Source organism: Natator depressus, chromosome 27 (assembly GCF_965152275.1).
Source record: "Natator depressus isolate rNatDep1 chromosome 27, rNatDep2.hap1, whole genome shotgun sequence".
In the NCBI taxonomy this organism is placed as follows: Eukaryota; Metazoa; Chordata; order Testudines; family Cheloniidae; genus Natator; species Natator depressus.
In genome coordinates this window covers 6,495,465-6,517,657 of record NC_134260.1, presented here as the reverse complement: position 1 = coordinate 6,517,657, position 22,193 = coordinate 6,495,465, and the positions used below count along the sequence as shown (strand labels likewise).

The window sequence follows — 22,193 nt, the reverse complement described above, 5'->3', positions numbered from 1 at the left end:
CTCAAGCAGTCATTTCAACAATTAAGAACAAAGATGTTTTCATGAAAATGTGCCTCTCCATCCCATCTTTCCACTCCCCTAGAACATAAACCAACTGGCCACATATTCAGTTTTTGCACTTAACAGAAGTGACATAGCTCTGAGTCATACAGTAGTACCAGAATGTAAACTGGACACGTAGAAGAACAAAGATGCTTTATTTCAAAAGGTGTTAACCCTTAGAATACTTAGCCCAACATGTCCTCTTCTTAATTCCCCACCCCCTTTACAAAAAACCTCACCCACCAAGTAGGCTGTAACAGACTCTGGCTTTTTCACCCACTTCCTTACAGCTACCGGCCTGTGGCGAAGCGAAGATTCACTGGCGCGGCACCTCCTGCTGGTTGTCTCAGGAATTAGCTCTTTCCAGCCTTCAGAGCGCCCTCTGCAGGCTGGTGTCTCGCCTGCCGCTGGCATCCATGTCCCTCCCAGACACCGGTGCCCCTTTACCTTGGTGTCCTGCCCCCTGGCAATGCTCCCACACTCTAGGTCTCCCCTCCCAGGGGAACCCCCAACCTCTAAACCCACCTTGCCTCAGTGGCTACTGCCAGTCATTATCTAGCCCCTGCTCACTGGGGCAGACTGCAGTCTGTAATGGCCACTCATCATTGGCAAGGGGCGTAGGACCAGCTGCCTCTGCCTATTCCCAGGCTACACCTCTGTAGACCCAGTACCTTTCCTGGCCTTCAGCAAGGCCTTCAGCTTGGGGTTGGAGTACCTCAGCTCCCTTTCCCTTTGCCTTTCCCTGGCATGGCACAGCACGGCACGGCTCTGCTCCAGGTACCTTGCCCCCAAGCAGCTAGCCCTTCCCACTCCAGGCCTAGAGTGAGACTCCTTTGCTTCTGGCCCACAGCCCTCTTATAAGGCCCTGATTGAGCTGGCCGCACCTGTGGTCAGCTACTCACTCAGCTTTTCCCAGCCCTCTCCAGGGCTGCGTGTACTGTTGGCTCCCCAGGGCTGTTTTAACCCCTTCAGGGCCAGAGCAGGGTGACTCCCCCTGCTACACAGCCCCAGATATCTGCACTGCCACTTTCATATGCTTGCTTGATGTCCTAATACCATCTGCTGTCTCCCTGCAAGCTCTTAACCCAGGGGATTGCTAGAAAACTAGTAGCAGAGGGAGATGAATCATGTTGGAAGGGCAGGCTAGGAAGGAAGTGGGAGTCCTAGGGATAGAAGCTTCTCCTACTGTCTCAATCTGTCCAATCATCACCAAAGGATGTATACCTGAGGACTGTCCAGTTTTCTAAAGTTATACAGGTGTCTAAAATGCTGTATATAACTCTATAGGGTCTCATGTTTTATCACCATAAAAGGAAAGCAGGGGTATTTCTTGAGTTGCTTTTTCACCTTCAGAAAATTTGTTTATGATGAGTTTCAGAGTAACAGCCGTGTTAGTCTGTATTCGCAAAAAGAAAAGGAGTACTTGTGGCACCTTAGAGACTAACCAATTTATTTGAGCATAAGCTTTCGTGAGCTACAGCTCACTTCATCGGATGCATACTGTGGAAACTGCAGAAGACATTATATACACAGAGACCATGAAACAATACCTCCTCCCACCCCACTCTCCTGCTGGTAATAGCATATCTAAAGTGATCACTCTCCTTACAATGTGTATGATCATCAAGTTGGGCCATTTCCAGCACAAATCCAGGTTTTCTCACCCTCCGCCCCCCCCACACAAACTCACTCTCTTGCAAGAGGCTGCTCGGCAGCTCTCCAACACCACTTTCTACAAGCCATTACCCTATGATCCCACTGAGAGTTACCAAAAGCAACTACAGCATTTGCTCAAGAAACTTCCTGAAAAAGCACAGGATCAAATCCGCACAGACACACCCCTGGAACCCCAACCTGGGATATTCTATCTACTACCCAAGATCCATAAACCTGGAAATCCTGGGCGCCCCATCATCTCAGGCATTGGCACCCTGACAGCAGGATTGTCTGGCTATGTAGACTCCCTCCTCAGGCCCTACGCTACCAGCACTCCCAGCTACATTCGAGACACCACTGACTTCCCGAGGAAACTACAGTCCATCGGTGATCTTCCAGAGAACACCATCCTGGCCACTATGGATGTAGAATCCCTCTACATCAACATTCCACACAAAGATGGACTACAAGCCATCAAGAACACTATCCCCGATAATGTCACAGCTAACCTGGTGGCTGAACTTTGTGACTTTGTCCTTACCCATAACTATTTTACATTTGGGGACAATGTATACCTTCAGATCAGCGGCACTGCTATGGGTACCCGCATGGCCCCACAGTATGCCAACATTTTTATGGCTGATTTAGAACAACGCTTCCTCTGCTCTCGTCCCCTAACGCCCCTACTCTACTTGCGCTATATTGATGACATCTTCATCATCTGGACCCATGGAAAAGAAGCCCTTGAGGAATTCCACCATGATTTCAACAATTTCCATCCCACCATCAACCTCAGCCTGGTCCAGTCCACACAAGAGATCCACTTCCTGGACACTACAGTGCTAATAAACAATGGTCACATAAACACCACCCTATACCGGAAACCTACTGACCGCTATTCCTACCTACATGCCTCCAGCTTTCACCCTGACCACACCACACGATCCATTGTCTACAGCCAAGCTCTGCGATACAACCGCATTTGCTCCAACCCCTCAAACAGAGACAAACACCTACAAGATCTCTATCAAGCATTCTTACAACTATAATACCCACCTGCGGAAGTGAAGAAACAGATCGATAGAGCCAGAAGAGTTCCCAGAAGTCACCTACTACAGGACAGGCCTAACAAAGAAAATAACAGAACGCCACTAGCCGTCACCTTCAGCCCCCAACTAAAACCCCTCCAACGCATTATTAAGGATCTACAACCTATCCTGAAGGATGACCCAACACTCTCACAAATCTTGGGAGACAGGCCAGTCCTTGCCTACAGACAGCCCCCCCAACCTGAAGCAAATACTCACCAACAACCACATACCACACAACAGAACCACTAACCCAGGAATCTATCCTTGCAACAAAGCCCGTTGCCAACTGTGCCCACATATCTATTCAGGGGACACCATCTCAGGGCCTAATAACATCAGCCACACTATCAGAGGCTCATTCACCTGCACATCCACCAATGTGATATATGCCATCATGTGCCAGCAATGCCCCTCTGCCATGTACATTGGTCAAACTGGACAGTCTCTACGTAAAAGAATAAATGGACACAAATCAGATGTCAAGAATTATAACATTCATAAACCAGTCGGAGAACACTTCAATCTCTCTGGTCACGCAATTACAGACATGAAGGTCGCTATCTTACAACAAAAAAACTTCAAATCCAGACTCCAGCGAGAAACTGCTGAATTGGAATTCATTTGCAAATTGGATACTATTAATTTAGGCTTAAATAGAGACTGGGAGTGGCTAAGTCATTATGCAAGGTAGCCTATTTCCCCTTGTTTTTTCCTACCCCCCCCCCCCAGACGTTCTGGTTAAACTTGGATTTATGCTGGAAATGGCCCACCTTGATTATCATACACATTGTAAGGAGAGTGGTCAGTTTGGATGAGCTATTACCAGCAGGAGAGTGAGTTTGTGTGTGTGTGTTTTGGGGCGGGGGGGGGTGAGAAAACCTGGATTTGTGCTGGAAATGGCCCAACTTGATTATCATACACATTGTAAGGAGAGTGATCACTTTAGATATGCTTATTACCAGCAGGAGAGTGGGGTGGGAGGAGGTATTGTTTCATGGTCTCTGTGTATATAAATGTCTTCTGCAGTTTCCACAGTATGCACCCGATGAAGTGAGCTGTAGCTCACGAAAGCTTATGCTCAAATAAATTGGTTAGTCTCTAAGGTGCCACAAGTACTCCTTTTCTTTTTGTTTATGATGAGTTTGCCAAGTTTAACTAAAATCAATCCAGTTCTCAGTTGTTTTGTTGTTTAGAATTTTAGTCCTTGAACATGAATCCTTTCTGGTCATTTTGATGCATGCAAGAAGTGTTGATTGTAGTTTAGTTAAAAAAAATTAAATCACATTTTTCTCCATTGTTTGTAATTAGGGAGTCATTAAAATGTCCTCTCATCCCTATACACTGTTTTGGTCCTTTTCCTTCTAGTTAAAATATATTTCCCTTTAAAAAAAAATTATATTCCGTTTGTTTCCTTGATTTCAACACAGCACAGCTTTGCAAATAAGGCAGTATGCATTAGCTACCACACCCTAACTGGTTCTGCAGGGGTTGAGTGCAAAACATTGTGGTTCTTGTATAAAAACCCGTGGCTGTAGTTTCTGAGCTGTACACTGTCAATCATGGATTCAAATATTTAAAAAAAAAAAAACCCAAGGATTTAGAAACCACAAGATTTCCTCCCCCCCCGTACATCTTAAGTTTGACAGTGAATAGTGATTGCAACCCATTGGATATTATTTGTTCAGATCACAGACATATTGAAAGATGTTTAGGGAAGCCTCTTTAACCCCCCCTCCAAAACATGTTAATTAAAGTATAAATTAATTCTAACGTTAGACTGTAGAGTTTGGTGAAAGAATACTTCTGATTTGTTCTATTGTGTCTTTAGTCTACTGGCCGAAGACTCAGAAGAGGAAGGAGACCAATGCCGAATATGTCAGATTGCTGGGGGCTCTTTAACAAATCCACTGGTAGAACCATGTGGGTGCGTAGGAACCCTACAGTTTGTTCATCAGGAATGTCTAAAAACATGGCTGAAAGCTAAGATAAAATCAGGTAGGAATGTGAGAAGAGAGTACTACAAGTGCAACAGCATGTCACTAGTTTAAGAAACCTCATGATATGAGGGCCAGATTCACCTTTGGAATCACTCCCTGACATAAGTGGAGCTATATCAGGCAATATCAGTGGAGTTACGCGCCAGGGATGAATTTATCCCATAGGTCTGTCAACATTTCAGTCTTTTTCCACAATGCAAAAATTAGGTCAAATAACCGCAAATATTTGATGGCCTTGCTTAGACTTGTGCTCATCTGTTGACCAATGGCCAGAACTAAAATTCTAAATTTCCAGAGTTTACCATATAAAATAAGCCAATTTATATGTGTGTGTATATATACACATATACACACACATATATATATACACACACACACCCCCCAAAGGCTGAGGGATTTACACATTATTAGCAGCATCATGTGAACAACAAATTTTGTAGGATCCATAAACTTCACATGTAAGACTAATTAATGGGGAGGAAAGGGAGCATGTTGAATGACAAATCCATAAAGTGAGAAAAATATGTGTTTTTAAAAAATATTGAAGTAGAGGGAGAAGGAACCTGCATAGGATGAATTTTAGTGCTCATGAAAATAAATGATAGCTAGAGAAAGGTACACTGCAAATTATTGCTATGCAAGCTTCCCTGATCTTCATCCCCCACCTTGGTATTGACATATTAATACTAAAATGAAACATTCCTGGTATTCTGTTTCTATTCCTGTCCTGAATGAAGATCAACAACATTATAGTGCTATAAATGTGAATTGCAAAGCAGGGTTTTGCAAAGTTTTGCATAATATGGACCATATTTTAATACAAAAAGATTGTCTTGTGAACCACTCCCCCTTACATTTGAAATCACACATCTATTAAGCCATTGCTTGCATGGAAAAGGAATATTGAGCATACATGTATGTGTTTTAGCTGCCTATTAGTGCAATTTAGCAGCTAGCAATGGAGGAGAGGAGTCAGTGTCATATAAGAGTCACAGACTCAGATCTCAGCCTCCAGAGATAACAATAAGCAAGTTTATCACTTAATTCAATGTATTGTGAGAACTTACTGTTTAGATTTGTGTCAAAAATTCTTTTCTTAGATTCAAGAAGACAGGAGCCCACACCAACCTTGTTTTATTCTTCATCAGCACAGGATGTAGCAGTTAAATGCAGATTCTTAATCCTTGGTCAAATTCTTGACTGACCCCAGGATCAGGGGAGTGAGCTACTTCCCTCATCTTCCCCAGATCCTGCCCTGGGTTCAGGGAGAGTTCAGCCAGCCAGCTTGGGAGCCAGAGTGAGAAAGAACACTAGCAAGGGGAGAGTGTGTTCGGATAGTATACTGGAAATTCATTTGGCATTTGACTAGCTATGTGTTTGGATGGGCAGAAGTGAGACTTCTGGTCAGCAAAGGATTTAAAAAAAAAAAAAAAAAAAAGGTGTTTGTCTTTAGGGCAAGGCCCTGATCTGGGTATCTGTAATAACCTTGGATTATTTTCAATGCCCAAGAAAAGTTATAGAAGGACACATGCTTTTAAACAATACTAACCACATATTAAATATAATACAGTGAGCCCCAAAGCAACTGGAACCCATTGTTCTATCTTAGAGTTTTATACGGGCACCCATCACCACAATATCTGACTGCCTTCCACACACAAAAAATCAATGGCAATAGCAAAGTTTCAAGAGGATTTCATAGAGTCTCTAGAGTTTCTTCCATTTGGGGGTGAAAATCTGCTTGAGGTTTTTTAAAGGATTTTATTAATTTCCTCCTCTTTATTGAGGTGTGTCTCAGTGTCATTTTTATGGTGGAAAGCAACTGAAGCTGATTATTCCCTTCTTTGTTGATGGGGGCTGGGCAGGAAGGGGAGGAAAGACATCCAGTGAAAATACTAGGCAGCACACTGGAGCTTTATTTGTTTGGTATTGACCAGGCCGTGAGTGCAGAGACTTGATATGTGGATGTTATGGTTATATTTTACTCGAGACTCAGGTGGAATTTTCCTGGACCTTTTCTCTTTTTCACCACTATCCCCACCAGTTCAGTGAATGAAATTGCATTTCAGAAGGTAGAGGTCTCACTATGCAGTCAAAGAGAATAGGCAGAGTGTCCAGTCTCGTTTTCACTGGAGTCAGTGGCAAAATTCCTGCAGACTTCAAAACAAATAAATACAAATAGAAGTGTTTTACTGGTTATCTGGAGGTGTCGTTTTTCAAATGTGGTTCCTGGACTATAATCCGACTTCTAGTGTTTTGTGGAATTAAGGACTTGGAGAAGCAAGCGGTGATGAGAGAGGGCTTGTTACAAAGATTTCTCTAATGAAATGGCCTGCCAGAAAGAAAACTGACCCTCTGAGTTAGATCTTACTCACCATTTTCAACTCTGCCTGTTGACTCTTCAATTTACAAGGGGGGGGGGAAAATATCTATAACATACATACATTTATAGATAACAAGCAAGAGAAAAGAGTATTTCACATCATACTGTCAGTCTTGAGTGAGTTGGTCCCTATGGGCCAGGCCCATATAGTTAGGGCCAGATTTTCAGAAAAGCTGAGCTTCCAGTTAGGCACTGGACTGAAAAGCCAGATTTCCAAAAGATCTCAACATACTGGGTGCATGTTGGTTCCTGAACAATTTTGAAAGTCTGGCCAAAAGTGTCACAATGGGAGTGGTTTCAGAATGGACTTTTGAGAATCTGGCTTTTATTTAGGAACCTAAATGGGAACTGAACTCATCAGAAAATCTGGTCCCAGTTGTGGGTGCTGGAAATCTTGGAAATCTGGCCCTGAAATGTTGTGAATGACCACTTACATTAATTGAACTTATGTACATAAATATTACTTTTCTATGTCAAATAAACCATATTGATCAAGGTATGCATCTCATAACTCCTGCATTTGTAACCCATATCAGTTACAGTTTTGTAAACTGTTATACATCACATGGAGTGTAATAGACAATACAGCTAGTATTTAAAACCATTATACAAAGCTCACATAATAATGGGCATGATTAGAATAGAGTTAAATGGAATTTAGATTCAAAGCTGGCAACCTTGAGTAAAAAATGGCTTAAAAATAAAGGTTCCATATAGTAGTGATTTTGTAATATACAGAGACACTGTGCTCAATATGGACTTACAAGTTCAACACTGTATTTAATTCCTCATTTAATTTCAGGTGCTGAGCTGGGGGCAGTGAAAACCTGTGAACTGTGTAAGCAGAGCCTGATAGCTGATCTGGATGATTTTGATGTGAATGACTATTACAGAAATCACTTTCTGTCTCGGGTAAGAAACTGACTCTTTCCAAATAAAGGCCTGTAATCCTATTTTGGTATTGCTGGCTTGCAGTACTCTGTGTGTGTAATGATCTGCTATCATACACTGAAGCCAGCTAAACTGCAAGGAAGAGATATGCTTCTTTACGCAGATTTAAAGACATGTAAAAAAGCCCGAGTAATAAGAGTCTGAAAATAATAATCGCAGTTCATTTCACAAAACTGCCCAATATCATGAGGCTTTGAGTGAAGGAAGTTTGTAATTACATTTGGAGATGGGGAATAACATTCCTGTTTGCTAGGTAGAGATGACATTGCAGTGTGAAAGCCTGTTGAGGGAAAGACTAGCCAAGGTTAGTTGTCCTCTGCAGCATCTTACAATTTAAAAAACACAGACAAGGAGAAGATTCAGGTGGATTTTTTAATTTCAAGGAATTGAACATCATCCCATTATTAATATTAAAGTGCTGTTTGTGAAACAAGTTGAATAAATTTATTTTAAACAGAAAAATTTAGGGGTAAGACACAGAGATATTGAGAGCTGTAAGAAAACAAACCTAGCATCACAATAAATTTAGTATTTTTTAGCTTTATGCCTGCCAAAGAGTAATCTGCTTAATTTTTCAGAAGATAATTATCCCAAGCATGGAGTTCTAATACTTTACTATAAGATGGTGATGGGAGTCAGCTTGTTCAGAAACAAAATAAATGTTGTTCATAAAGGGAGACAGGAATGACAGGGTAGGTCATGCTGGTGAGGGAGTGGCAAAATATGTGAAAGCAAGCACTACGTCAAATAGCAGAGTCTCTACACTCCGGAATAATCACACTGAACCATAAACAGATTAAAGTGATAAGCACACACACCCTTTCTCAAACTTTAAAGTGTTTTACAGAATTACAGGCTGTACCTATGTTGGGTAGTTTGACAATTCAACACATCAAATTTCATATTTAAGGACATACTGCAAAGCTCATCTCTTTTCCTAGGCATTTGAAAATGGGTGGAATTGTAAGGATGAGTAATTGTTGGAGAGATAAGGGGAATTAAGCTGGTGGGAGGTCTTGCTTGCTGGTTGTGATTTATATGTTTGTACTGATGCACTTTTAAGTATTATTTGTGATGTATTTTAGTTATGCCAAAAGCACCTAAAACATATGGATAGATATGCTATTTAGCATTTATAGAAATTTAAATAAATACTGCAGTATGCCAGAGTCTTTCCCACTGATTTGTAGAAGATAGCCACTTCTACCAGACTGTGTTTTTCAAAATTATTTGCAGTAAACAGTGTATATTTCCCCATCTGCATTGCTCTAGGCCTTATTTAGTTATAAAAAAGTAAATGATTTCCCAGCATGCTTTGACAGAAGTGATACCACCAAGCTATTTTCTAGCTGATTGATTTGCCATTGTGCTGTAAAATGTATAGGAATATAAAGGTTCATTTAGAATGAGATTGTCTGTAGATACCCATTGAAAGGGCAGAGTAGAACATCATGGCTTGGAATATAATTCCCTGTCGGAATGGAACAAAAAACCCAAACAAGCAAAAACACCAAAAGAACCAATGAAGATACAGTTTCCAAAAAAATGATTTGAGGAGATTTTGTAAGTGCTAAGCCATGCAGATGAATGTTGTAGTTTAAGGAAGGTTGTAGTTTCCAGATTAATGAGCATCTCTTAGGTTTATTATAGTGGTAGCACTGACAGAGGATACTGTTGAAAAAGTTTGACCAAGTGACTTGCTCAAGTTCAGAGAAGCAATTAGCATTGATGAGTACCTGTCTCCTGGTCCTGTGCTTAGGCTATGCCTCTCAGGGACTAGTGTACCTGAATGCTTAATTTTTAAGACAATATTCTTAATCAAGAACATGCTGCTTAGATCCAGCACTATTATCAGTAACTTCAAAGGTTCATTTAGCGTTCAGTGTGCCCCATTAAAAAATTTAAATTTATCACTTTAAAAAAAAAAAAATCTCTGCTTCAGCAGTGACATGTAATTATCTCTGAGCTGGAAAGATGGCTGCCATTCTGAGCTAGCAATATGAAACAGTGTATTTGGAGGGAAATTGTTATTATCGTTAATTTCAATTATTCTTTTCACCATTGGCAGCTTGATGCACTAAATTACAGAGAATAAAATGTAAACAAAAAAAAAGTCAAAAGCCAGGCAAAGTAATTCTTATGTTTTGTTCTGCAGATTGATTAGATTCACAATTAATAACATTCAGCTACAGAGGGGGAATTTGGGGAGGCAGAATTAATTACCTACCCAGAGTGCAGCCAAGACAGTGGGTTGTCAGCACTCCTATGATGGCTACAAGTGCTGTGAGATCATTAAAGCCCACAAATGGTCAGGACCTCAAATTTCCATCATATCAGAAAGCTGAAACATCCAGCAGCATAGCATACTCTACTCCATGGTGTAGCATTGAAAGGGAAGAGTGCCATATGCTGAGTTCTCCACACTTATGGTTTTCCCTGGAGAACTTCCATCTAATTATGGAAAGGCCCACTCCTCATTTGCTTATTAGACCTGATGATCTGTATTGTATTTGATATGTGCCAAAATATACAGCAGTTTAAGATGGCATAGCTTTATCTTTTTGTTAATTATTAGCTGAGATTTGCCATTACTTGTGCCAAGCAGTTAATTTATATTTGTTTTCTTCCTATTTTGTCCTGTATGGATCCCAACTGATTTTCTCCTCTTTACATTTCCTTCCTATGTGATCGCAGGTTACATTCTAGATGAAATTCTATGGTCGGTTTTATGCCAGAGATCAGACTAGATGATCATAATGGTCCCTTCTGACCTTAGCGCCCCCTTCACCCCCCCTGGAATTTACTAATCCATGGGTGAGCCTTAGACAGGACTCTCTTTAGAGTCTTTTACTCCTTTAATTGCCTGCCAAAGGTCAGTGTTGAGTCTCTCATCCACTCTATGTCCTTAGTATGTTGTGTTTTAGGAATGCTGGGAGTCCCTGCTGGCCCTGGAGTCTGACAGACTGGATCAGGAATCTAAGCCAGGTCCCTCATATGTCAGTGCAGAGACCTTATGCTAGGCTGTTGTATGTGATAGTCACTACTCACAGTAATTAAGAAATTAAATACAAGCCAGGAAGATAGTTCAGAGTTAATAAATGAGTTTGGGAGGCTATAATATAGCCTCTGGCTGAAGTAACTGAGTACTAGTTCTAGTCCTTAAGGTCTTTAGAAACCAGGGTTACAGTAACAGTAAATAAATTGGCTCTCTTCTGCACACAGGCACAAAGTGAGCTAATGAATTCAGGTCTCTACCTTGTGCTGCTCCTTCACCTTTATGAACAGAGGTTTGCAGAACTCATGCAACTAAACTACAACCAAGCCAGTAGAGACAGGGTAAGAGGAGTGAAAATGATAGTGCTTCAAATCACACACCACTAATATCATATACTCATTTTTTACTTACATGGCTCCTTATCCAGCCAGTGATGCCTCCCTAGTTGTCAAGCCCACAGAAGTTCTGCAATCCACTTAGAATCTATAGCAGTCTTTCTTTTTCAAAATCAGCCACATAAAGTTTTATTCACTAACCTATGCCTTCCACAGAGGTACAAGCTACAATCCTGCCTAATGCTATCCCAGTGCAGGATGGGTATTTCCCCCACTGATTGCCAATTACTTACACATGCTCCATACCCCTTCTGGCAGCTCCACAAGAGACAGCTGTGCAATGGGGGGGTTCTTATGTGTTTCCCTTGGTTACCAGCCACAGTAGAAGAAAAGTTTAAAAAAAAATAAATCTGGGATTAACTATGTGCATGTGGAAATGCAGCCTGAACCATTAAAGAATGAGAATTCCAAAAACCTTGTCAGAGCAGAGTTGTACCCCTGTAATTTGTATTAATGCATTGTATCCACAATCTGGCTAATCTGGTTAACATAAACCTATTTACAATGATCTCACACAGAATTCCCTCTAGCTGTTTCAGTACCAGTGCATTCCCAGACTTCCCCACCCAGATCCGTGAAATGGGGTTTGTGGAAGCAGAGCTCCACAGTTAGAGAGCTGCTATACCAAGTTTTTTTAATTGTGGCCTGTATAAATAATGATTCAGTGTGTAAGATAGCAGCTATCTAAAACTGAATAACAGCAGTATTACATTAAAAGATTCTTTACTTGTTTTAAATAAAATAAATCTTGAGTCTGCTGTATTGCACCCTGTAAACAGAAAACTTTTATGCATAACATTACAGTCAGAAGCACTGCAGATACTGCACAGGGTAAGTGCATGAAGAGTTGTAGGAGCCTTATAAAAGCATGCTGGGAGACATGCCAAATGCAGTGGTGCAGCTGCCATACCAGTGATTTCTACCGGCACTAGCACAGCAATGGTCAAGAGTGACTTGATGCAGGCTACAACAGTGGCAAGCCATACTTTGAGCAAACGCAGTTGCACAAGTACTGGCAACAACTGTGCACCATTAAAAGCACTTTTGAATGTGGACCCAACTGGCCTAATTCTCAGTTAACACATGCCTGCAGCTGAGGCATGGTTAAGGTGGCTCAGGGCTACTCTCGTTTCAGTCTGCTTCACATGGCCACATATGGGCCCTGAGAAGAAAAAAAATAGCTGAAGGTCAGGATTTGCAAAAGTGTTTGTGTGATTTAGGAGAACAAGTGTCAGCGACTTTCAGTGGGACTTGTGTTCAAAGTCACATAGGTACATTTGAAAATCCCACTGATAGTGCAGTGCATGCCAACCATGCCTCTGATCCAATCCCTGATCCAACAGGGTCATTTTAAGGCCCTCATATCAGTGCTACACCAGCCAATCATGCCCCCAGTGCAAATGGTATACTCTAGGGGCTCTTTCCACCCAATTTAAGGCTGCTTTTTGGTGCCAAAGTAGTATAAGGGGGTCTTCAATGTAACTGAGAACCAGGACGAAGCTGTGTTTCAAGCATATACACAAGACTTCAGGATGGTTCAGAATGCATCCGTTGGTGGCACCTGGTATCATATTTTACAATAAAAAAATGACATGATGCAGCTTGTTGGCATCATGAACATATTTCAGAGCAAGACATATTTCTGTTCTCTTAGAGCACTTCTGATGAGTTGCAAAGCTGCCGCAGAGGCTTTCATTCAATTGGCAGGAAAAGTCCATCTGGAGCTGAAACTGCTCTGTACCTTGTGGAGCTCTTTGGAATGACATTTTTATTTTTAAATTCACAGAGCACTGCTTCATTGGAGAGTTATAAATATAGTTGAGCTGGTCTGAAAAGGTCACATATATTGATCCAGTGGCTTTGGTGCTTGTAGCTAATCTGTGGTCTCTCCTTGATACCGATGGGAACTGAGGCTTTCAATCCTGACTGTCTGGAAGCTGGAAAGGATTTTAATTAGAACATGACCTATGGGATATTGGATTCTCTTGATTCACTTTGTACTCATGTGACAGGGTCAAGCCAGATGGCTATAGGAGAGTAATTTTTTTTTCCGATTTTTTTTTATTTGCATAACATACTTACAAAACAAAACAACAGCATATGCAATGTGTAACACAGCAACCAATCACAGTTGTTTTCTCATTAGCTTCAGGGGAGGGAAGTGTTCAAGCTTGCCTGGGCCCAGAGCGGGGGGCTTCCTCGACTCTTGTGGTCTTCCACCCTTCCAAGTTACCTGGTGGTCCAGAGTGAGGGGGCTTCATCGACTCTCAAGGTCTGCCACCCCCTCGAGTTACCTGGCGCCACGCCCGAGTGTCACCAACAATTCCATCCTCTGAAAGCACCCAACAAAAGGGGCAGGCTATGGGGTGGACAACCCGGTGGGGGCACGTGCACTCACGTGTGAAAGGAGCCCTCGAAGGTGGTGGTGTCCGCAGCAGCAATGGCTGGGGCTGGGGTCCCTTACTCTCTCCCCCAATCAAAGGGTCAAAACAAAGAGAGCCGGACGGGGACACCAAGCGGAGAGCCTCGGACAGCACCCACTGCTCCTCAAAAGCATGAAGGGAGTCGATGGACGCCGCCCAGAGGAACTCCACCCGGATACATGAACGAACCGAGGATCGGAAAACGGCCCCACAGTCACAGGAAACTCCATCGGCCAACCTCCTCTCTCTGGTTTTATAGATGACCATTTTAGCCAGGGCCAGGAGGAGGTTAACTAGGAGATCCCACGACTTTGTGAGGCCACGGATGGGGAGTGCATAAATAAAAAGGTGAGGGGAAAAATGCAACCAAAAACGTAATAAAAGATTTGTGAGGAGCCGGAACAGGGGCTGCAGCCTGGCGCACTCCAAATATACGTGCGCCAGGGTTTCTCTCAAACCACAAAAGGGACAAGTATCTGGGATGGAGTTGAACTGCGCCAAGTACGTGCCCGTGCTCACAACTCCGTGAAGGAGCCGCCAACTGATGTCCCCGACGGGTCTCGGAACCAAGGTGGAATATAGGCTGGCCCACCGGGGCTGCTCACCCTCCAAAGGTGACAGAAGGTCTCGCCACTTTGTGTCGGGGCGGGACACTAGGGTGAGGACGTGAAGGGTGTGGAGCACGAGCGTGTATAGATGTTTCCTTGGCGCGGTTTGGAAGCATACCAGCTGCAGTTCATGCAGCCGGCTCGCCGTAAAGGGGTGAGGGGGTCGATTGGGTGTATGGGGTAGGGGTCCAATTAAAAGGTCCGGCGGGCCTGGGGTAGAGGGTGGGCGGGGCGTGCCCTCGAGCAGGACCTGATCGAGGTAAGTTCTAGCAGCGGGCGGCAAAGTGGCCTTCACCTCCTGAAGTATGCACCGGGGGGTACGAGGTCTGAAGAGCCCTATGCGCCGAGCGAGCATCAGGGGATCCAGCCAGTCTCCCCGGTCATAGTCCAGGAGGTCTCCGACTCTCGTGACTTCTGCCACGATCAAACTCTGGCGCACTGAGCGGGACTCCGCCACCTGCACACGGAGCTGGGGGTTGTGTAGCAGGGGCTCCGCGAGGAGATCTGCCCCCTCGGTGGCCGCCACGTACCTGGTCATTAAAAACCGTTTCCAAGTCCGGAGGAGGTCCTGGTAGAAGACCGGCAGCCCAGAGAGGTCTCGCGGAAGACCTCCTGGACAGAGATGAAAGAGCTGCCGGTCATATCGGAGCCCTCGGATGCAGCGCAGGATGGCGCGTCAGTATGCTCCACGCCGAACTGCCTGCACTATAAAGGAGCCTCTGTAGGGCCTGGAGGCGGAAGACGCAGACCTGAGTGTGCAGACACTTCAGGCCCTGTCCTTCTTCCTTCAGGGGTAGATGAACCACCTCTACAGGGGCCCAGTGCATTCCTGACCAAAAGAACCCCAGACTCGATGTCCGGAGGTTGGTCAGGAAACCCAGGGCCGGGACCAGGGTGTTGAGCTGGTACCAGAGTTTGGACAGGACTAGTTGATTAAGCACCAGCGCTCTCCCACGAAGGAAGAGACATCGGAGTAGTCCCGTCCATTTCCGGAGCCGCTCTATCACCCCGCCCTCTAAATTTTCCCAGTTCTCCGGTGGAGAGGGATGCGTGGCAGAAAGGTAAACGCCGAGGTAGAGCAGTGGACCCGTGCTCCACCGGATGGTCTGAAGCACGGGTGGGAGGGAGCTCGCCTGCCACCAGTCTCCTACCACCAAGCCAGAGCTCTTGACCCAGTTGACCCGGGCAGAGGAGGCTGCCGAATAGATGGCCTGGCAAGCCTCCACCCGCGCCAAGTTGCCCGAGTCCTGGACCATGAGGAGCACGTCATCAATGTACGCCAACAGGACCAGCCGCAGCTCCGGCTCCTGCAGCACCAACCCTGTCAACCTCCTGCGGAGGAGGCAGAGGAAGGGCTCGATCGCCAGAGCGTACAACTGGCCCGAGAGGGAGCACCGCTGCCATACTCCTCGCCCAAAGCTGACCGGTTCAGTCAGGGTTCTGTTGAGCTTAACCAGACACTCTGCGGAGGCATACAGCACCCGGAGAAAACGCACAAACTGAGGTCCAAAGCCAAAACGCCTGCAGAGTGCTCAGGAGGTACCCGCGGTCCACCCTATTGAACGCCTTCTCCTGATCTAGGGACAGGAGGGCGAATGACAGACTGTCTCTACGCCCGAGTTCCAAAAGGTCCCGAACCAGAAATAGGTTATCAAAGATACTGCAGTCCGGGACGGTGTAGGTCTGGTCTGGGTGGATCACGTCCGCCAGCACAGACCCTAGCCACAGCAAGATTGCTTTCGCTACGATTTTGTAGTCCGTGCCGAGGAGCGAGACGGGACGCCAATTTCATAAATCGCAAAGGTCCCCCTTCTTCGGCAGTAAGGCGAGCACAGTTCGCCTGCACGAAAGAGGGAGGACCCCACTCCGCAGAGACTCAACCCAGACGGTGACTAGGTCTGGGCCGAGGACGTCCCAAAATACGCGGTAGAACTCCACGGTCAGCCCATCCATACCTGGAGACTTATTAGTGGGCATACGATGGAGGGCTTCCGAGAACTCGGCCAGAGTGAGAGGCAACTCTAGCCGGTCTCAGTCGCTCGCGCTGACCGTAGGGAGCTTCTCCCAAAGCACTCTGCAAGCGCCAGGGTCGGTCGGATCTGGGGAGAAAAGACTTGCGTAGAAGGCTCGGGCCCTCCCACACAGCTCCACCGGTTCCGTGAGGGGGGTGCCATCTTCTGCCAGGAGGCAGGTGACATGTTTCTTGGCCCCCCTCGTTTTCTCCAGGGCATAGAAGAAGTGGGAGCTGTGATCCATCTCCCGAAGGAGGCGGATGCGGGATCGAACAAAGGCACCCTGGGCCCGATGGTCCTCGAGGGCCCGGAGCTCCTCCCGCTTCTCCCGGCACGCTCCACAGAGGAGCGGGTCCTTGGGGCTGGCAGCCAGACGCCTCTCCAGCTCTAAGACCTCCCCTTCCAACTGCTCTATCGTCGCATTTCTCCGTCGGCTGGTGCCCCGGGTGTAGTCGCAGCAGAAAAGCCTGGAGCGCACCTTCCCCAGGTCCTACCATCGCCGCGCCGAGGGAAAGGCACGCCGCTGCCCTCACCAGGCCAGCCAGAATTCCCGGAAGGACGTCACGAAGCCCTCATCCTCCAACAGGCTGTTGTTAAAATGCCAGTAGGCTGGCCCCGGCCTCTCTGCACAGAGGGAGGCTGTCACGTTGGCTAGATGATGGTCAGAAAATGGGGCCGGCCGAATGCTGGTGGAGTGGGCTCGTGAGAGATGGAAGCGTGATAAATAAATGCGGTCCAACCGGGAGTGGCTTGACCGATGGGCTTCCACCCGGACAAAGATGAACGTGGAAGTGTCATCCGGGTGGTGGTCGCACCAGATGTCCACTAGGGAGTGATGTTCGACTATCTCCCGGAGGGTGTCCATGGCGGCCGGGCTCTGCTAGGTCCCCGAGCGGTCCTGTTCCTCGAGGGTGGTATTAAAGTCCCCTCCCAGGACCAGGCACTCGTGAGAATCTAAGGTGCCGAAGAAGGCGGACGCCCGCTGGTAGAATTGCAGCCGCTCCGGGCCCGATATCGGGGCATAGACGTTAACGAGGTTAACCACGAGCCCCTCCATACAGACCCGGAGATGCAGCAGGCGACCCGGCACAACCTCAGTGACCCCTAGCACCTCGGGCCATAGGTCGGGGGAGAACAGGCTGTTGAACCATGGCATGGCTAAAGTAGACCCTGTCCCCCCACTCCAGCTGGTCAACTGTCTTCGGCGGTCGGGTCCGTATGGGTCTCCTGCAGGAAAACCAGAGTACCCTCCCTCCCGAAGGAAGGAGAGCACCTGGGACCTGTGGAGAGCCATCCTACAACCCCGGGTGTTCAACGTTGCGATGGTGAGAGGTGTCATGGGGAGGGTCGGGGGGGTCCTCACTGGCAGGGACGCTCGCATCTCCCAGCAGGCCGCGCAGCAGTCCATGACCCATCCCGTAGGTGAGTAATTGATCACGGAGGACACGGACCCGCCAGTAGGCCGCGGCATCCTGCTTCCCCGTCCCTTTACCTTCCCCCATGAGGGCCCTTGTGGCCCGGAGGATTTGAGAAAAGTCCCCCCATCGCTGGAGAGCAAGCTGTACCTTGTTGCGGGAGCTATGGACATCCTCTAAAAACTTCCGCAGCTCTCCTCGCAGCTCATGGGGGGGGTGGGGTTACGGTTTCCCAGTTGTTCCCCGGCGGGGCCCTTGGTGCAGCCCTGTGGTCCACTAAAACGGACAAGCAGGGTGCAGACCCCCGACGGGGTGCCTGATGGGCTGGAGCTTCTAGGCCCGCCTCAAGCTCTGGGGCGATAGGGGGCGGTGGAGGGAAAATAGCAGCTCCTAATGGGTCGGGGCAGGAGAACACAAAGGCCGCTCCCTGGGGGTCATCAATTGGGAAAAGGAAGGAGACAGCCCCGGGGGCGCCAATGACATTGCAGAAGGTAAATTGGATAGGGGCAGGGGCAGAGGTGAGGTTCTGGGTTTCGGGAGGCAAGCAGCTAGATGGTGGCACCTCCCGATCAGGCTCAAGGGTTAAGGGGGTGGGAAGGGAGCTCTCAGTGACACTGGGCGCGTGCTCTGTGGTGGATTTAGCGGCCACAGCATCAGGAGGTGGATTATCTTCTGTAGGGCCCCCACCCGGGAAGGAAGTTGATTGCTCCGCACCAACAGGGGGTGCCCCTGGCGACTCCTGCCCCGGCCGTGTGGCACCGCCTCTCACCTGAGCAGGCTCGATGGTCGTCAGCGGGGTGCCATCAGCAGCTGGGTCGGTGGAGGAGTCCAGGGGCTCCTCGGAGGTGGGAGCGGGAGCAGCAGTTAAGGGGAGGGAGCATGGGGAAAAGAGGGGTGGAGTGAGGTCACCCAGATCGAGATTTTCTGGCAAAAGGTCGTCCTCCCCCGGGCGACCGGGGTCAGATCTAAGGCCTCGATCTCCTCGAACATGGAGGAGAGGACACGTTCCGCCGCCCTGGGGTTCTCCCCGCCGGCACCCGCCATGACGGTTGCCTCGGGTAGCGTCAGGACAGAAGGGGCTTCCTCAAGGGTCTCGGAGGGGAGGATCGCCCATGGAGGGGAGACCCTACCCTCCGGTGCTGCCACGTCTTTCCTGGCTGACACCGGTGGATGGGACGCACTCGTGGGCAAAGCATTGGTGCCCCCCTTCCTGATCTTTCGGGGGGCCTCCGCCTCGGGTAGATAAGGCGGAGTTTGAGCCTTCCCCTTGCCTCACTTCCCCTGGACTAGGGCCCAGCCCTCCATGGCATCATCTGGGGGCTGGTTAGCAGGGGTCGTGTCAGGGGGTAAAGGCGATGGCTCAGGGACTTGGGGGGGGAACGGTGGGGCGGCATAAGGGAGGGAGGATTCTCCCTGGGGCAGGCTCTCTCCTATGCCTCGTGGTATCTCTGCCACACCCTCCTCCATAGGCCCTGCTAGATTGTCAGCAGCGAGGGCGGGGCTCTCCCGCTCGTCTGGGCGTTGTAGGGGAGGTGCCCCTTGGGCCTGAGCGGGAGTAGCGGTGGTCCGAAGAGGAGGGGGGGCGGGTTCGGGTACCGGGCGGCCAGGGGCATCGGCAATGACGGGGCCGATGTCCTGCCGGGTCTCGGGGATCCCAGGTGCCCCTCCTTGCCGGGCTAAGGGGCAGTCTCTCCGGACATGCCCCGATGGCCGGCAGAGGTAGCACTGGGCTTCCCCTGTGGAAAAATACACCCGGTAACGGGCCCCCTGGTGGGGGACTAGGAAGGACCCTTCGAGCGCCACTCCATCATGCACTGCGGATGGCAGTAAAAGTTGCACTTGATGGCGGAAGGAAAAAATGTGACGGAGGGTGGGGTTCTTGCAGCCCAACGGGCGAGGGCTGATAACAGAAACAGGTTTCCCCAGGGTGGAAAGGGTGGGTAGCAGGGCAGCACTGGGGAGAAAAGGAGGGACAGAGGTCAGGACTAGGCGGATGCCCAGGTCCCCTAGCGGCTCTAGGGGGACAAACACCCCCCCCCACCGCCAGGCCCCTCTCCACTGCTTCCTAGGCAGCAGCCTCCGATGCTAAGAAGAAAACGACCTTCCCGTACATTTTGGAGGCCGCCACAATGGCCGAGGGCCCCACCACCCTCACCAATGCCCGCACGTAGGTCTCCACGTGGGGCAAGGCAGGCACCAGGAGGCATCGGACACCGTGCTTCCTTGTCATGATGGGAAAGGGGCCCCAGCCGCTACTGATGGTGGCAGAGGCGGTGGAGGGGAGAGATGACGAGGCAGCAGGCGGTGGGGGCTGCCGCCGCCTGGGCATATGTCCTTGGGGCTGAGGGAGGGACATCCGAAGAGCCGGTGGACGGGGCAGCGGGGGAGGACGCCGTGGTCGGTGGCGGGGTGCAGCAGTGGGGGTGGCCCCTGCCATGGAGGGCCCAGTGGTTTTAGCGGGGTCCTTCCCCTTCTTCTTGTCCTGGCCTTTCCCACTGGCTGGGGGGCCTTCCCTAGAGTCTGGGGAGGCGATGGGCATGGCAGCGGCGGAGGTCACCCCGGTGCCCTCCATTGCTGATGCCCCAGCGGGGGTGGTGGCAGGTGATTAACAGGAGTTGGGGTCAGGTAGAAAGGGACAAGCTGTGGGGTGGACAATTCCGGGGGGGGGGGGGCAGATGAACCACTGTACGCTTGTCCAGAGAATCCTCTTTGGTTGGCTGGTGCTTCTGGCCCATGCGGTGGAATCAGGGCGAGCAGCTGAGTCCAGAGGCAGATGTTAAACAGCCAGCAAACATGGTGGAGGGGCCAGTGGTGAAGATCATAGTGTGGGGGTTGGGAGGACACAGATGGATCGGGGGGCAGCTCCGTGCCACACCCCCTGTGTCACTACAAACATAGTTAAGACACAGTCAAGGCCTCCCCCCACATGAGAGCACAGTTCGAAAGTTACTCAGTCTTAGGCCCCCTCCACGGCGATTTGTAGATTCCCTGGGCGGTGTTCCTCCAGTGGACGGCTTTTTCTCTGTCTGTTCCGGGCTTTCTTTTGTGCATTCCAGAAATGCCGGAGCAAGTGATAAGAATCCTCTCGACCAGAGACGGGTCCGCAGACAAACAGCAAGCAGCTGGGTCTGGGGGCTGGGTCCTTCCACTTCCCCCTCTGGGGAAGCGGGCCGGCAGGCCCCCCCTCTCTCGGGGGGGGGGGTTCAGCTGGAGTGGCAGCAGCGTCCGAGGGCGGGTGGGGAGGGGGGCTAACAGCCGGCCGGCAGCTGGCCAGCACTCTAGCAACAGCAGAGAAAGAAAAAAAAAACAAAAAGAAAAGAAAGGGGGGAGAGCGTCTGGCCCGGTCCGGGGGGGGGGAGCCAAAAGCAGGGGCAAAAAGCAAGGAAAGCCCAGGCCAGAGGGCAGCAGCAGGAGAGCAGGCTAAGTAGGTCCCTTTTCCCTGGGTAAGGTAACAGGGAAGGTTTTTTTTTTTTTTGAAACAGAAAAGAATTTTATTGTGTAACACTTGCAAAGAGTTACCAAAGAAAACAAAACAAACTATGCAACAAAACAACGCAAACAGAAGGTATAACACAGCAGCTTTCAGGAGGGAGAAGTGTTGAGGCTAGCCTGGGCCCAGAGCGGGGGGGCTTCCTCGACACTCGTGGTCTTCCACCCCCTCGAGTTACCTAGTGCCGCGCCCAGTGTCACCGATTATCCCTCTCCTGAGAGTGCCCGGCAAGATGGGCACGGCTGCGGGGTGGGCAGTTTGGGGGTGGGGGGGTAGACACCTATGTATTATAGGACCCCTCCTAGATGACAGTAATGATGGTATCCACAACGGCTGGGGCTGGCGTCTCTCGCTCTTCCCCTCAATCAAAGGGTCCGACGGAGGGAACCGGACGGGGTCACCGAGCAGAGAACCCCGGACACCGCCCACCGCTCCTCGAAGGCGTCAAGGGAGTCGGTGGACACCGCCCAGAGGAACTCTGCCCGGATACATGAATGTACTGAGGATCGGAAAAAGGCCCCACAATCGCAGGACGCTTCATGGTCCAACCTCCCCTCTCTGGTTTTATAAATGGCTGTTTTAGCCAAGGCTAGGAGGAGATTAACCAGGAGATCTCGCGATTTTGTGGGGCCACGGATGGGGAGTGTATAGATAAAAAGGTGAGGGGAAAAATGAAGCCAAAAGCGCAATAGAATATTTGTGAGGAGCCGGAAAAGGGGCTGCAATCTGGCACAC

The 22,193-nt window shown here is 48.7% G+C and overlaps 1 protein-coding gene across 2 annotated transcripts in view; it reads left to right on the top strand.

The window, feature by feature from the left end:
* Positions 1 to 22,193, top strand: part of MARCHF10 (membrane associated ring-CH-type finger 10) — a 107,957-nt gene that overhangs the window by 65,687 nt on the left and 20,077 nt on the right. Inside the window, exons 7-8 of one of the 2 annotated variants that reach the window (XM_074940829.1) lie at positions 4,618 to 4,784; positions 7,972 to 8,081. In XM_074940829.1, coding sequence (XP_074796930.1) covers positions 4,618 to 4,784; positions 7,972 to 8,081 — 277 coding nt within the window. The remainder of the gene's footprint in view (positions 1 to 4,617; positions 4,785 to 7,971; positions 8,082 to 22,193) is intronic. The other variant, XM_074940830.1, reaches the window with a different exon arrangement.